Source organism: Hirundo rustica, chromosome 1 (genome assembly GCF_015227805.2).
Source record: "Hirundo rustica isolate bHirRus1 chromosome 1, bHirRus1.pri.v3, whole genome shotgun sequence".
Taxonomy (NCBI): domain Eukaryota; kingdom Metazoa; phylum Chordata; class Aves; order Passeriformes; family Hirundinidae; genus Hirundo; species Hirundo rustica.
In genome coordinates, this window is record NC_053450.1 from 29,197,131 (window position 1) to 29,212,534 (window position 15,404).

The following is a 15,404-nucleotide window of genomic DNA, read 5'->3' on the forward strand; positions in this document are numbered from 1 at the left end:
TCCAAAGTCTTCAAAATGTTGAAGATTGGCCTAGTGATAGCCTTGTTAGCTGTGCTCTAAATCCATGAAAATTCAGTGGGGATCAATGAAGTTATATTAAAGAATATAAAAAGAATATTTAAATTAAATTATACCTGTGGTTTTTTTTTTTAATATTGAACACAGATGGATAACTTCTCATTCTCTTGTCTGAGTGAGGTCCACAGCAGCTTCTGAGTGAAACAAAAGCAGGTTGTGCCAGCTCATGGCAAATACTGACATATCAGAAGCTGTGTTTTTCTGGCACAATATTTTTTTGTGCTGTAAATATCATGAGCAGAAACATTCATACGAGCTTGCTTTGGAAAGACCTTTATTTTAGAAGGTGGCTTGGATTAAGTGAGAAGTCCTCATCAGGGTTTTTTTGAAAGAGGTATCGGAAGTTTTTATATCATCTACCTCCCTTAGTGGAGGAGCTGAAACTTAAAAATGGAATAGTGTTGCCAGTGAACAGAGAGAGGTAAAGTTTTGTCACAAGCTGCTCCTGCAGCTTTTCACTGGATTCTCTTGAATTCGGTAGGCTGACACACTTGACAAGAGATTATTAGATCATTACGAATTTCGAGTCAAAGGCTCTGAATCTTCACAGTGTTTTGTAACTGTTTATCTGGTTTGGGTAGTTTGGGGTTTTTTTTCTGCCTTCATAGAATTACAGAGTCACAGAAATTTTCAGCCTTTAACCCAGCACTGCAAAGTCCAGTACTAAGCCATATCCTCAGGCAACACATCTACAAGTCTTTTAAATACCTCCAAGGTTGGTGGCTCAGCCGTTTTCCTGGGCAACCTGTTCCAGTGCTTGCCAACCCTTTCAGGGAAGAAATTTTTCCTAATATCCCTACAACTTCCATACAACTAATGTTGCTTTACTCATAATTTTCAGAACTCCATGAAGGTGATGTTCAAATGCCTGTGGAAGAACTGTGGGAAGGTACTGAGCACAGCTGCAGGGATTCAGAAACACATACGGACCATTCACCTTGGGTAAGAGAACAGTCTTTCTGGGGCTCTAAAGAGTTTGGTATAGAAGAGGAGCAATTGCCCTTGGCTGGAGAGATGAACTGGATTGTCCTTGGCTTCTCTGCCTCATGTCCCTGTGTTTGTGAGGAAATTACAGAATAGTCTATCAAGGTGAATGAGCTCTTATTCCAACAGCGAGGCACTTTCTTTCTTGAAATTCTGTCAACTTTGCTAGAAGGTCAAATGGAGCTCGAGGTCACACTGCACTTCCCTGTCAGCTGCACAACTCAGTGCCACTACATCATATGTGCTGTCTGCACATCACATCCGGGCTGACACTCTGTGGTAGACAGGTTCAGGGTCTTGTGTGAATACTTTTCAGCTTTGTTTCACATCAGGTCATGTGCTTGTGCCAGTTCTGAGCTGAATTAATGCCAAAAGAAATGTTAATGCCAAGAAACCCACCAGAACCACAAACCACATAAGAAGCCTAAAGATAAAAGGAAACTGAGCTGCATGTTGTCATGGTTTACCCCAGTTGGCAGCTAAGTACCACAAAGCTGTTAACTCAGTATCCCCTTCCCAAGAGTAAACCTCATGGGTTGAGACAAAAACAGTTTAACAGCTTAAACAAAACACTAATAATAATAATAATAATAATAATAATAATAATAATAATAACTGATAATAATAGTAATACTAATGACTCTATTACTTGTAAGGAAAGGGGAGAGAGAGAGAGAAACAAAACTGAAGAGAAATGTGATGCACATTACATTTCCTCACCGCCTGCTGACCAATGCCCAGCCTGTCCCCAAGTAGTCATCAGCACCTCCCAGCCAACTCCCTCCAGTGTGTATTTACAGAGCATGACATCCTGTGGTATGGAATATCCCTTTGTCCTCGCTATGCTTCCTCCCAGCTTGTGGTGCGCCTCCTCGCTGGCAGCATGGGGAGCTGAAAAGTTCTTGATTTAGAGTAAGCACTGCTCAGCATCAACTAAAATATCATTGTGTTATCAACATTCTTCTCATCCTAATCCAAAAGACATCTCTGTGCCAGCTACTTGGAAGAAAATTAACTCCAGCCCAGACAAAACCAGGACACGCATGTATGTTACTTGGACTAGAAGCAAAAGTAAATGAATCTTTTAGGACACAAGTTTGTTTCAGAGCTTTAGTTTGCAACTGAACTCTCCTGTGCAATTCACTGAGTTATGTACCTGTCTCATTTATAATTACAGTGGGGACTCACAGTCTTCACCTGAAAATACATCTCTGTTCTCCAGGTCTGTGTTACCCACAGCTTAAAAATTAAAGCCACCACAAGAAAGATCTGGAGCTCAGGCTGGTCTTGAAGAGATCAGCAATTACCAGTGGGCTTAAGATAAGGCTGTGGGAAACAGAGAAAATCTCTCTCAAAATGCAGTTAGGAATGTTAGTTTGTGCTTTATATTATGGGGACGCCCTCTTTGTGGTATGGGAGAAGGAGAAGGAAATAGCAAAACTTTTCTGGAATTTGCTGGAGTTGGAAACTTTTCTGGAAGGAGTAGTTTTGGTGAGTGACTGGCTGCATTCTGATGGATGGTACTTCTGACAGAGACTTTCAAACCTGCTGGACCTATGTTCTCTCAACAAGTTCTGGTTTGGACTTCAAGACAACGTGTGGCCTCCTGGGATCTACTGCTTTGACTGGGTTGCTCCAGTGTTAGCATTTACGCTCAAATGCACATCAGACTAAATTTTCAGGAAATTAAACTTCCTACTTGCCCTCCTTCACTAAGTCTGCTTCTGGAGAGCAGGACTAGAAAGTCCTGGCTGTGGCAAGCCAGCCCATAGGAGTGATTTCTCTGTGTCTGAGTGATTTGCATGGTGAGACTGTTTTCTAGCAAATTCTTCCGTTACATTACAGAAAGTTATGGTGAATGGCAGCCATAACTATGTTTGGTATAATTTAGTAACTTCTGATAAGATTGCATATTGTTTGCTGTAACATGAGTGAAGTATATCTTGCCTGTGTCTGTTATCATTGCTGTGACTTTCAAAGACAGAGTGCATTATTAACTTTACAATAGTTACAAGTGAGAAGCTGATACTTGATCTGAAGGAGTCAAACGTCTACTCCAAGGTGAAAGAATTTGTCAAGAATAACACAGAGAAGGGAAAAAAGTAATTCCTACTTCTTTTCCCTTCAGATTAGATGATTTTCCTCTTCTTCTTATCTGCAGTCAGAATGCAAATAAAGTTGGAAGGGTTGAAACTGCAAATATTAATTTATTGACAATATGAATATATTCGCTCATGCATCTAGAACTTAAAATTTACCTTGGGGTTCTTGCTTTCAATCAATTTTTACTTCTTTCTCTTGATACAGACGTGTAGGAGAGTCTGACTACAGTGATGGAGAGGAAGATTTTTATTATACAGAAATCAGGCTCAACACGGACTCAGTAGCTGATGGCTTAAGCAGTCTTTCCCCAGTCTCTCCATCTTTAGCATCTCCTCCTTCCTTTCCCACCCAAGATGCAATCCGTCCTGAAACTTCCTGTGCCAAAACCGAGACTAAATTGATGACACCTCTGAGCCGCTCAGCTCCTACCAACCTCTACCTCGTACACACGGACCATGCTTATCAGGTAACAGCAGTGCTGTGAGCTCCAGCAATTACACTGTGTCACTAATGTGTAAGGAAATGTCACATCGCAGTGTCTGGGTTTTAATGGGCTGAAAGGTTTTCAGAGCAGTCAAAGGAATTTTTTTCATTTAAACTAAGAAGTATTCTTCTGAGGTCATTGTTTGTTTGTCTATGTCCCTGCCAGAGCTGGTGGATTTTGGGGTGCTATTTATCCAACCATACGTAAGTGCATACTTCAGGTTGAGAAGGGTTGATCTGTCAACAGCTGTCTACATCAGTTCAATTTTCACTGACCATGATGAGTACTCAAGGTGACGTGCTCAGATGGGGTTTCCCCATGCATTTTAAAATTTCCCATCCAGAGTCTTCATTTTAGCTCTGTTTTTATTGAACAAGTACAAGTCCTGCTTGAAGTGTCAAGTACTCAAAGGATGAGAGAAACAATTAATTTCCTCTTTTTGTACAGTGTGAGATGTCAGTTTGCAGTTGTGAAATAGAGCAGGAAGAATGAAAAAGAAAATATGGTATCTTCCTCCATTTGGAGGTGATGCTTTCAAATGGCAAAAACTGCTGTCCTAAAATGTTTCAGCTAAATTTCTACAGAAAGCATTAATTATAAAACTGCACTAAAACTTGACATGTTTTGGTCTGAATACCGTAAGAGAAAAGAGAAATAGAGGCTTTGAAGTAGTTTGGTCCATGACATGCGTAGGCATTGGAGAACTGAACTCTGTTAAAATTATCAGATGCAATAACTATGATATATAGCAGTGCAGATAAAATTTGTGTGGTGTGTTTGGAACACACCTACTAAAAGGTCAGAGGGAGCTCCAGAGAATTCACAGGCTTGTTTTTGACTTTCATGCATGTTGAAAAGCATGGGTGGAAGCTTGGTATTGCAGATGGAAGCTGCGTCAGGTAGCATTCCAACCTGGGGACTGACAAAACCAGCCAGGCGAAAGACTTGCTTCTCAGAGTAGCTTAAAGCCCTGCCTCAGAGAGTGAGGCAACAAGTCTAAGTTGATGACAAGTTTTGCTTCATTTGGGATTTGCAGTCATGGCAGTCTGCCCTGCTGTTTGGAGTCCCACTCAGCCCTTTTTTGCAAGCAACCTCTGAGTAGAGCATTTGCCTAAGGAGATCCTAATTGAAGTGTTTAAAGTCCTTGAATTGGATTTGAATTGATGTATTCCATGACACAAGACTACAAGTGCCTGAGCCCTGTGGGCTTTTCAGGTTGCTCTGGATTCAGTGCTTAATTTCATCAGTGAGGAGTGACACAGTCCACACTGTTCACAGCTTGCTAATTGAAGCAGGAGGCAGGGTCCCTGCTCAGGCATTCCGGCTGGCCTGGCAAAGGAAGTGGCTTCTGTAGAGAAAGTCAGTGGCATCCTCTGCCAAGATCCCTTCAGCCCTGTAAGAAAGGCCAGGAGGCAGGGTGGGGATTCAGATATCACCAGCCAGACTAGGAAGTGGAGATTACTTCATTGGGAGCAGCTCAAGGAACTTGGATAAGGGAGGCTGAATATTGTGCGTCACAATAACAGGATTCCTGTTTAAAAAAAGGGGGAAAAAAATACAGAACCCAAAACTCAGTTGCAAGAATCCTAAAGGGATCTGTTAATTGCCATTTCCTCTATGACTGGAGAAGATCAAATAGTCTACTTGTAGTGAGAAAGATATGAGGAAAGTGAGGAAGTGATGCTCTTCCCTGACCCAGTCCTATGGGTGAGGAATGATTTAGAAGAGTAATTGAAGGAATTCTGGAAAGTACAGCAGTGGAGGCAAACTGCTCTGGGGGAACCCCAGAGAAAGATGGTGCTAGAACAACATAGGAAGCAAAAGAACAAATCCCTCTGGATTTAAGGAGAGCATTTGATCTTAAAACATACAGGCAGTAGTTGTTAAACAAGAGATTAAATTTAGTGTAGGAAAAGGAGCTGGAAAGTCACAGAGAACAGCAGTGAGTTATTTTGAAAGGGCCTTTGAATCTCATTAGTGGAGTTAAATGAAAAGCTGTTCTTGGCCACGATCTCACTTTCTTTAAATCATTTTGTTAATACACAAATACTATAATAAACATCGCTGATAACAAACTTGGGAGACGTCAGCAGTACAGGCGTTATAGATCAGGCTTACATGACTGGGTGATCTTAAGAATAATAGGTTTTGGATGCAGTTTAATGGCAGAACATACAAACTCCTGTATCTAAGGAACTAATGAGATTTTTCTGCTATAAACTAGGGTAGTTAGAAAATTTTGTAAGAATAAAATCTATGTTCATTAATCAAGCACAGAATGACCATGAGCCAACAACAACAGAGCTGTGGAGGGGTAAAAAAATAGTCAGCTCTCTTGGATAAGAAATATCTAGGAGAGACAGGGGTTTTTTAATGCCATTATGCAAGACCCCCATATGACTTCAGCTGAAATCCTGAGTTAGAGTTCTGGTCAGCCAAATTGTAGCTCCAACCAGAAGAAGTAGAAAGGGCGCAGGGAGGACGTGGGCAACCTCTCCAGCCCTGGGACTGATACCTCAGGCAAAGCAAGGGACGAGAAGAGGATGGAATTGCTGCCTGGGAAGAGAGTGAAGAGACAAGCATGAGAAGGGAGGATGAGCACGGGCTATTTCAGATAGAAGGGACAAATTGTAATTATTTATCTATTTATTTATTGTCAGAAATAAATAGATAAATACAAATTATTAATATATTTTGATTGGTAATTAAATGGACATCTCTAAGCATATTGAGGTTGGGTTTTAGAAATTCTTCAGTTGGTTGTAATGTCATAGTTGCTTACTTTATGGAAGAGATTGACTAAAATCTTAACCTGGAAAAGCTTGATGAGCAAAGATGCACATCTGAGAAGCAGGTGATAGACAAGGTGATTGACTCTCTAAGTCTCATCATGTCTGAGATATTTAGGTACTGAGAAAAAGGAATCGAGCACTAAGGTATTTTAAGCAACTACAAATCACATCAGTTTTAAACTTTGTGTTTCTTCACAAAACTATTGCCTGTACCTGTTAAATTTAACTACAGAGGAACTACAGGTGGGCTCTTGCAGCACCTAGGATTTCCCTTCCAGGTCTTACTCAAATACCTGAGGAAGTTGCTGTGCTGACCCTGGGTTTGATCTGCCGTCCTTGTGGGATGCTGAGCAGAGGCAGTGCTGTCTCTCTGCTCATCCAGCTCTCTCCACTTCTTTCTGTCTGAAGCTCTGTGGTCATTCACTCCTTCCCATTTGAACAGGGTTATGATGAAGAACTACTGGTACCATCTGAAGTTGCCAAATTGTTCTTGATGCCTTACAGAGAGGTGTTTATATTTTTTGGAGCTCAGTGGATGTTTGCTCTGTGTGTCTTTGTGGATTCTCTTGGAGCTGTCAGCAGCTTGGCAGCCTGTGTGCTGCAGTTGCATTGCACAGCATTGCTCTGTACACAGAGGCATCTGGTGGTCTCACTTTCCTTTTCCTGCAAGGGCTCTAGGGGATTGCTTCAGCCCTTGTTTACTTGGAAGGTTATCTTTAATGGGGTCTATCAGACTGTAGTTGGTCATCGCTGCTCTCTGCCTGGTGGCTCAAGGAAGCACTCTCTTCCTGAAGCAGTGAGACAATTTCAGCAGCCCCAAACACAAACACTGCTTAAATAAGTGTGTGGTGTTATTGTCATGTACAGTCAACTGAAAGGCAGAAGTGAAAACTCATTTTAGCAAATTCTTCATAAGTTTAAACCAAGGAGGGTTTTTTTGTGGTGACAGCTTGAAATTCAAGGGTCAAAGTGAGCCTTTGTTCATGTTGGCTGCTCACATTCCTGCTACGCAGGGTAGCTGCACAACTATGAATTTCATGATTCTGAAAATTAAATGGAATTCAAAAAGAGGCAGGGAAGAATTCATAGAAGCTTATAACCCAGTGAGAAAACCAAAGGAAAGGCGCAAGATGAAAAATGCTCAATGGTCTAAGCTCAGTTATCACACTTGCACCCCAGGGCAGCACTGGGTATTACAGCCTGGATGGGAAGAACATAGGAGCCCAGGAGTCCTTCAAATACTTGCTTTAGCTTAGTATTTCAAGAGCTGTATTTTGAATCTAAAGTATGATTTACAGCTCCTTGTTTTTAACAGGAAAAACTGTTTTAATTGGGATGACTCTTAACATTTGTCCGATGAGACGTGGCCAACAGTTACTGTTAATCGCTTCAATCCAAGGAGCCTTGCTATCCACACTAAAACTGTGTAAAACAACTGCCATGGGTTTAAGTATGGCCTTGTTTATCACTGTGGAACAGGTGATCAGTAGTTTTTGCTTCTTGCTGGCATTATTTTAAAAGTTACTTGTATGTGACATTTGATTTTGTCTGTTTTTTTAACAGATCTAGCTCTTAAGGGTTTTCTATGGATTCTTTAGAGAGCAATCATCTGTCTCTAAACAAGGTTTAGGAACAGTGGGGTGTGTGTGTATATATATATATATCTCTTTCCCTTCCTTACTAGCTTATCCATGTTTGTCCCTCTCACAAGGGTAAAATGCTTGTCACCACAGAGTTTTTTAATACCTTGGAAAATCTCTCACAGATTTACCATTTCAAGATATGAAAGATCTTTGAAATGCTTTGGAAGAGGAATGGTTCTTCTTGCTGGAATAATACTTTCTCTTCACACAGGCCACTCCTCCGGTGAACATTCCAGGGTCAGCAAAATTCACTCCCAATGGCAGTAGTTTTAGCATCTCTTGGCAGTCGCCTCCAGTTACCTTCACCGGCATTCCAGTAAGTACACATCAAAAAAGGAAAGAAAGGGATAAAAAGGGGGGTTTAGATCTTTTTTGCATTGTTTCACAGTGTGTAATTATGGAAGTAAATGTGATGTAACAGATACCAAAAAGAAACAAATTAAACATGTGTCTGAGTTCGCCAGCATGGCTGTTTTTAACACCTTTGTAGCTCTCTTTATCAGTGCAGTTAGATTATTTTTGCATCAGTGTCTACAAGCAGACAATTGAATCTAAAGTATCTATAGTATATATTTTTTAAACTATATGCTTACGAAAGAACATTCTGGTAGATGCAGAGCCTGTCACTATGTGCTTCTTTTTCATGCCACTAAGAGATTTCATTAAAAACTAGATGGAAAATCAGCCTGGTGATGGTTATGCTAACAGGCCAGTTGGATTCAGGCAGTGGGGCTGTTACCTAAATGAACTCTGAAGATGAAGCATTTTTGAAAGGCAAGTGAAAGAAATGATATAATGAAATGCAAAGTCCCATTTTAGGAGGCTAAAAGTATGCAGCCCCTACTGATACCTGGAAAATGTTGTTTTATACAGAAAATGTGTTCTATACCTATTTTGTTAGTAATACATATTGCAGTTTGACAGCTCTTTAATGAGGATGTATTAGATGAAAATTCAGCACTGACCCTTCTTCAAAAAAGCTGGTGTACAGGGCCTAATTCTATGAACACTGATGCTAAAATCCTAAGGCATCAACAGGACTGCAGAAATGTGATACTTGCTTAAACAGAGAATTACAGTGATTCTAAATGTACCACAGTGTAGGTGTGGTACTGTGGGGGGGAATGAAAAACCTTTACGAAGAGTTGCAAGGGATTCAGCTTATAGTGTCTGGTGTGGGGACTTCTGAAAGTAATTGCAAATCACTGTTTATGAGTAATGGGAAATCTTCTCTATGATGAATATAAATAAATATTAATGAAAGGTGTCTTCATTTTATTGGAAAGCATTGTTTTCATGATAAATTGATATTCTCTAATCATAAACCTTTTTGATATCATAACATCTCATTTAATATTACACTTTATGAATTTATGAATTTTTAAAGTGTGCTATATAAGGCACGTTGCTCATCCAAAGAACCATATAGCTTTTTTTTCCCCTGACAGTGAATATTAGACAAGGCGATAAGAGATACTATTTCCCTTCCTTCTCTTCACCAAGTGAATCTCCAAAGCTTCTTACTGTCAACCTTTGGCAAATCTTGGAGATTTTCTGCAGAGGCTGTGGCATCCTGCAGAGCTGATAAAAATGAAAGTGACTGAATCAATTACACTGCGCTCTGCCAATGAATATTTATTAAATTCCATCAAGGAACAACTAACAGTGAAAGACATCATGCTGGCAGCAATTTCAACAAGAGTGCCTTGACAGAGTGTGCTATCCGCAAAGTTCCCTGAGAATTTGATTTCCCAACAATGGGGTTGATACGGAGTAATTACGAAACTGGCTCCTTTTGTGGAGTAGCAGAAACTGATGCCAAGAGTGTTGGGAATCTAAAAATGCAATTAGTCACATTGTAAATCAGACATTTAAGAGGACAGGATTAGACACGTACGCGTCGAGTTTACTTGTTCCGGCAACAACGCTGATCTGTGGCTGGAGAGTGGAGAGTTCTCAATAGAATTTAAGAAATGCTAAATCACTTTCAGAGAATTTGATGGAGATGGCAATGATTTAAGTACAATTTGAAAGTAATCCCAAAACAAAAATCCGGGGAAGCAGTGATGCGGAATTATAAACTGCTCAGGGAACCGTGTGAACTGCCATTATAGCTCTAATAACATTTTTTAGGCTGTTTAACAAAGAAAAAATAATAATAAGAAAAAAAATCTTGCAGGTTTGCACACATTAGACTACATGGTCATCGGTGTGATCATTTATGAATTACAAAGGCTTGCCTGCAATGAAAAATTATGTGCAGTAAGTGAGGGTGCAAATGCAAATTAATGTTCAATACCTGTATGTTAAATTAAAGTTTTATTTCTGTTTCAAAGTAAATTAGATACTGCTTTACAAAATCAGGGGTCTGGCAATTCCCATCCTGACACTGAGTGTAGGTACATCACCCACATTCAGACTTTCTCCTTCTCTGATGGGGTTTGTTTAAGGCCAGACTGTGCGACAGAGCCTGCATAACAAATTCACGCAGTTGTGACACGTGTGGTCCCTGAGATGAGACACAAATCTGTAGCATCCAAGGGAATCTCAGAGAGTACGTCCAAACCATTACTTTTTGCCTGACCCTTTTATTTAAGCAGCTGTTTTCTAAAATAGCTTTGAAGTAGTTTTCTGTCCTGGACAAACCACTGAGCAGGAAAAGGTTAGGTACAGATTTGAAAAAGTGCATAGGTCCACACATTTTCAATATAGTCTCCTTTCACGTTTATTTTTTTGACACATACTGTAGTGTTTCCCTCGTTCATTCCTATGGACACTGAATTTCAATGACATTGAGCACTTCCTGCTTTCTGTCCTGGGAGCTGAGGTGTTCAAACACCATGAGTTGCATTAAATCCTTGTTTTCAGAAAGTCTTTAGCCAGAGCAGCACTGAAAGGCCTTTGTGAATATGGGTACTTACCAGCAAGTAACTGAGCACCTCAAAGCAACCCATATGTGCTGCTGGATCAGTTGGCCTCAGTATGTGGCTGCTCTAGGTTCAGGAGTATTCACAACACCTAAACAGAGGCATTTATTTGTAGTCATAAGGGAGAAGTGGCCAGTGCCACTTGATCTTTTCATCCTGGAGATGAGGAGACTGAGGGGAGACCTCAATGCGATCTGCGACCTCCTCATTAGGGGAAGTGAAGGGGCAGGCACTGTGGTCTAATATTCACACCATCTGTGGTGACCAGGGACAGGACCCGAGGGAAGGGCCTGAAGTTGTGTCAGAGGAGGTTTAGTTCGGATTTTAGGAAAAGGTTCTTCCCCCAGAGGGTGGTTGGACACTGGAACAGCTCCCCAGGGAAGTGGTCACAGCACCAATCCTGGCCAAGTTCAAGAGGTGTTTGGACAATGCTCTCAGGTACATGGTGTGACTCTTGGGGGTGTCCTGTGCAGGGCCAGGAGTTGGGCTTGGTGACCCTTGTGTGTCCCTTCCAACTCAGGTTATTGTGTGGTTCTGTAATTAGAGGAACCTCCAAAGCCCTTTGTGCTCTGAATCGTGCATAGATTAGATTCCAAGGCAGTTAGGAAATACACTTTTTCATACCATTTTTCTAAGATAACTTTGCAGGTGACGGGTTGTACGTTGGAACGGTTATGAGCCATTGTGAGGTGGTGTTCTCTGCATGAATCTGAAAGGACAGACTGATTGTTCTACCAATTGAGGCTGAATTAGGAGGGTAGATCAGCCACACCCTAGGGATGCATGAAGAGAGTGAATTAAATGATGCAAATGGGATGAGCCTTGGTGAAGTCCATATGTCTTGGACTTATGTAGGAGTTAACATAATGACCATGTAGTTCCACTTCCATGTAATGTAGGGTAAAAGTCTTCCTGAATGTCAGAACGATCTTCGCCGTCTGATTCTGACTTATATCTGCCTGTTCATAAGACCCAAAAAGGTTGAACAGACAAGATCTTTGCTAATCTGATGTTTAAAGATCACAAATCTTCTCTGTAACCACATTTTCCCCCCAAGAGTTGTAACTGGAAACTCCAGGTCCTTGCTTCAAACAAACAGTGTTACTTTACTCTGCATTAGACATGAAAAGTCTCTAAGGGCATGGATTGCCTTCTCAGGGGCTTGCCCTTAATCTGCTCATAGTGTTCCCTACAGAGGGGAGCTGACTGCTATTGTTTAGACCTGCTGCAAAGCCCATCAAAATACACTAAAGCTCAGCTTCGGTGCTGTGTAGCTGCCTTGGTGTGCCAGTCTGTGGAACCATCGTGCAGAGATCCTCTCAGGAGAATGTGAGGGAGGAGTCTGCATGCTGCAATTACTGCTTCAGCCTGATCTCCATTTGGAAGTAAACAAGATAATTGCACATAACATAGGAGGCCATCCAAATACTCTTCTGTTCAATGACAAGCAGATAATATATTGAGTGTCAGTTACTAGTGGTAGACTTACAATAATTTCTGGTTTTTAAAATGTTTCTGAACCCTAGCACAATGACTGGAAATCTCTGGTTACTGATAATGACTGGGAAACTGTATAGTGTCTGGTGAATGCCAAATACTACAAAAGTGCTGTTGCTTTGCATTTTATCTTCGGTGTTTGTATCATTCTTAGGTAAAACAAGGAAAGTGGTTGATAAAAATTTGGAAAAAAGTAGCAGAGAACAAGCTGCCCTTAGTATTCTGGAGGGATAGAACACAAGGAGCTAGCAAGGTCTTTGGATGTATAAAATATGGTAAGCTGGTAGAGAGAGGAGAAATTTCTTCCAGGTTTTGGAGGTATATTTTGTGTATCAGTGATCGTCTAAGTTTGTTCAGAGAGTGAAGCACATAGGCAGATAAATCAAAAATTTCTCTTGCTACTAGCCAAGAATAAAAATTGAAAGAGTGTCTGCACTCAATTACAAGCATTAATTTTTTGCTACTGTGGAGTAGCTTTAAAATAGACTTTGTATCAAAAATCAAAGTGCATGTGGTAATTCTCTTCAAGTGAGGTCAGTCAGTTCCCTCTCTTCCAGATATTGTAAAACTTCAAAAGGGCAGGAGGGAAAAATCACAGCAGTGCAGAGCACTATGACCATGTCTGCAGTTCCTGGCAGCAGGAGGCTGACTGTGCACTAGATGCCCAAATGAAGCTTCATTCAATATACAACAAAAAAAAGAGAGTGTTCAGAATTGGTGGGGTTTTTTGGTATTTTAGATGTAAAGTGGTCGTGGCCTTCACACAGAAGCAAAATAAGACCATAGTAAAATAATTTAGGTATTATTTAAGGCCAAGCTTTATGCCATGTGATTGCTTGAATGATGTCGCCAAGCCCCATGCTCATGTAGCAGACTTCATTGGAAAGTCCCAGAAGACCAAACTACACCCTTCCCTTGAAAACATTCACAAAGAGGACATCTGCTGAGAAGGTTTACTGTGCAGAGTAAGGACATACATCTTGTTAGCAGCTTTGATCAGAAGGGCTGCATTGCCCTTCCTGACTGTTAAACCTTGAGGGCCCCCACTGTAAGTGCTCTTGAAACAAATCTTCTCTGAGGGTGTCTCTCCACAAAGAGCGCCAAGTGACAGACAGGAGCAACAAGTGAAATCCCTTTATTTTGTAGGAGATTATTGGTATTGATCTCAGCACAGGACAGTTTATTTTTCCGGTTATTTCCTCTGCTTAAATTGGAGAAGGTTTTCCTAAGAGCTATTCAGAGTTTTTAAATAAGAATTAATGTATTGGCTTTTACAAAACCTGCAGTGATGCTGATCTGTATTTTGGATTGCTCTAGGAGGGTGACTGGAAATGAAGGGAAACAAAGAGAAACTAATGCAATTTACCTAATGCTAAATAGACTTACAGCTTAATTGCGGTTGTATGTTATATAATCACCTTTCCTGCATATCCTTGCCACCATGCAGCATAATTTGCATTTTCTGGGAAAAAGTATTTATACTGCATTCATATGTGTATGTTCTTTGTAAGCAGCTTTTTTGTCTGTATTGACAGGTCTCACCAACCCATAATCGTCCTGCAGGGAGTGGAGAGCAGAAACAGTCCCACACAGTTCTTGCATCACCGCCTAGAGTAGCATTTGGCTTGAGGTATGGGACCATTACCTCCTGCTGACACCACGGCCTCACAAATCTGGAGGGCATTCAGTTAATAAGTTGTCAGTGACCAGAGAGGCAGAAAAAGGCCACCACCAACCCTGATTGCACTTATCAGGCAGGTTCTTGCTAGAGCTCTTCAGAGTAAGCGTTCAGAACCTATTTTTATTTTCACTACCATCAAAGGTAAAGTTCAGCTGTCTGACTTTGCATTTTTCCCTGAAAGGCTGGACTGTCTTATGTGTTTATCACCATTCAGTCTGAATGGTATTTGGCTTCGAGTGAACGATAAGAAACATTGTCTTACAATAAATTAGATCAAGGCAAAGCTTTTTATGCCTTGTCTTCCTAGACATAAGCCGCATTCATTACTGTTATATCTGATACATGACCAGAATCTATTTAAAAGTGTTCAAAAAGTTAGGTTAAAAAAATCAGACTGTAGTGCTAAATTTCTTACAGTAAAGAAACTCCTTATTTCTCATAGTCCTAACAGTGACAGTACCCTAAAATGAGACAAAAAGAAGATTTCATGCTTTTCATTTTCTTCATGACTCTCAGATCATTGCATATGCTACAAACCAAACTTGGGATCTTCTCAATTCATGGATTGTGCCCATTAATTAAGGTTCAGTAATGAGAAAATGTGTGGGTATGCAAGGGAGGAATCCCATGTGTGCCATGCAACATGTAAAACAGGTATTAAACAGTTCTATTGGTACATTTACTTTATTTAAAGATGCCAGGACAGATGGCATTGCAGTAATGAACGTTGGATTGCTTGGTGAAGCATTGCTCCTCAGGTTTGCTGTCTTGCTGTGTGTTGAATAAAAGAAATCCATTTTAACAGTTACTTGGATCATTTTCGAAACTTGTGATCTTTCGAGAGCTGTTGTAAGATGGAAAACAGCACACTGGTTACAGCTTTAAAAGCAGGTGCTGCCCACCTTGCTGACTTTGAGGACCACAGAGAAGGTGCATACAAAAATGTGCTGCAAGTGAGAGAAAGGGTTAAAACTTCCCGCTCACTTTGTTGTTTTTCAGTCAATGAGCTCAGAGCAAACTGCAGGAAGGACCAGCAAGGTTGGGAGCTGGTAGCTTTTCTCTGCTTTGGCATAGCTGATACCTGCTGGTGGTCAAGATCTGCTGCTCTGAGCTGTTCCAAATATTTTTACCACAGCTCTGCTGCACTTTAGCCTGACATGGCCTAGCCTGTGTTGTAGAACAGCTGGGACCGTCCATTACAGCTTGGCACTTCAT

The 15,404-nt window shown here is 40.8% G+C and overlaps 1 protein-coding gene across 2 annotated transcripts in view; it reads left to right on the forward strand.

Annotated features, from left to right (window-relative positions):
• Positions 1-15,404, forward strand: part of ZNF704 (zinc finger protein 704) — a 95,171-nt gene that overhangs the window by 68,823 nt on the left and 10,944 nt on the right. For both annotated transcript variants that reach the window (XM_040082219.2, XM_040082129.2), the window contains exons 5-8: positions 920-1,020; positions 3,370-3,631; positions 8,296-8,400; positions 14,044-14,138. In XM_040082219.2, the coding sequence (XP_039938153.1) occupies positions 920-1,020; positions 3,370-3,631; positions 8,296-8,400; positions 14,044-14,138 (563 nt within the window). The remainder of the gene's footprint in view (positions 1-919; positions 1,021-3,369; positions 3,632-8,295; positions 8,401-14,043; positions 14,139-15,404) is intronic.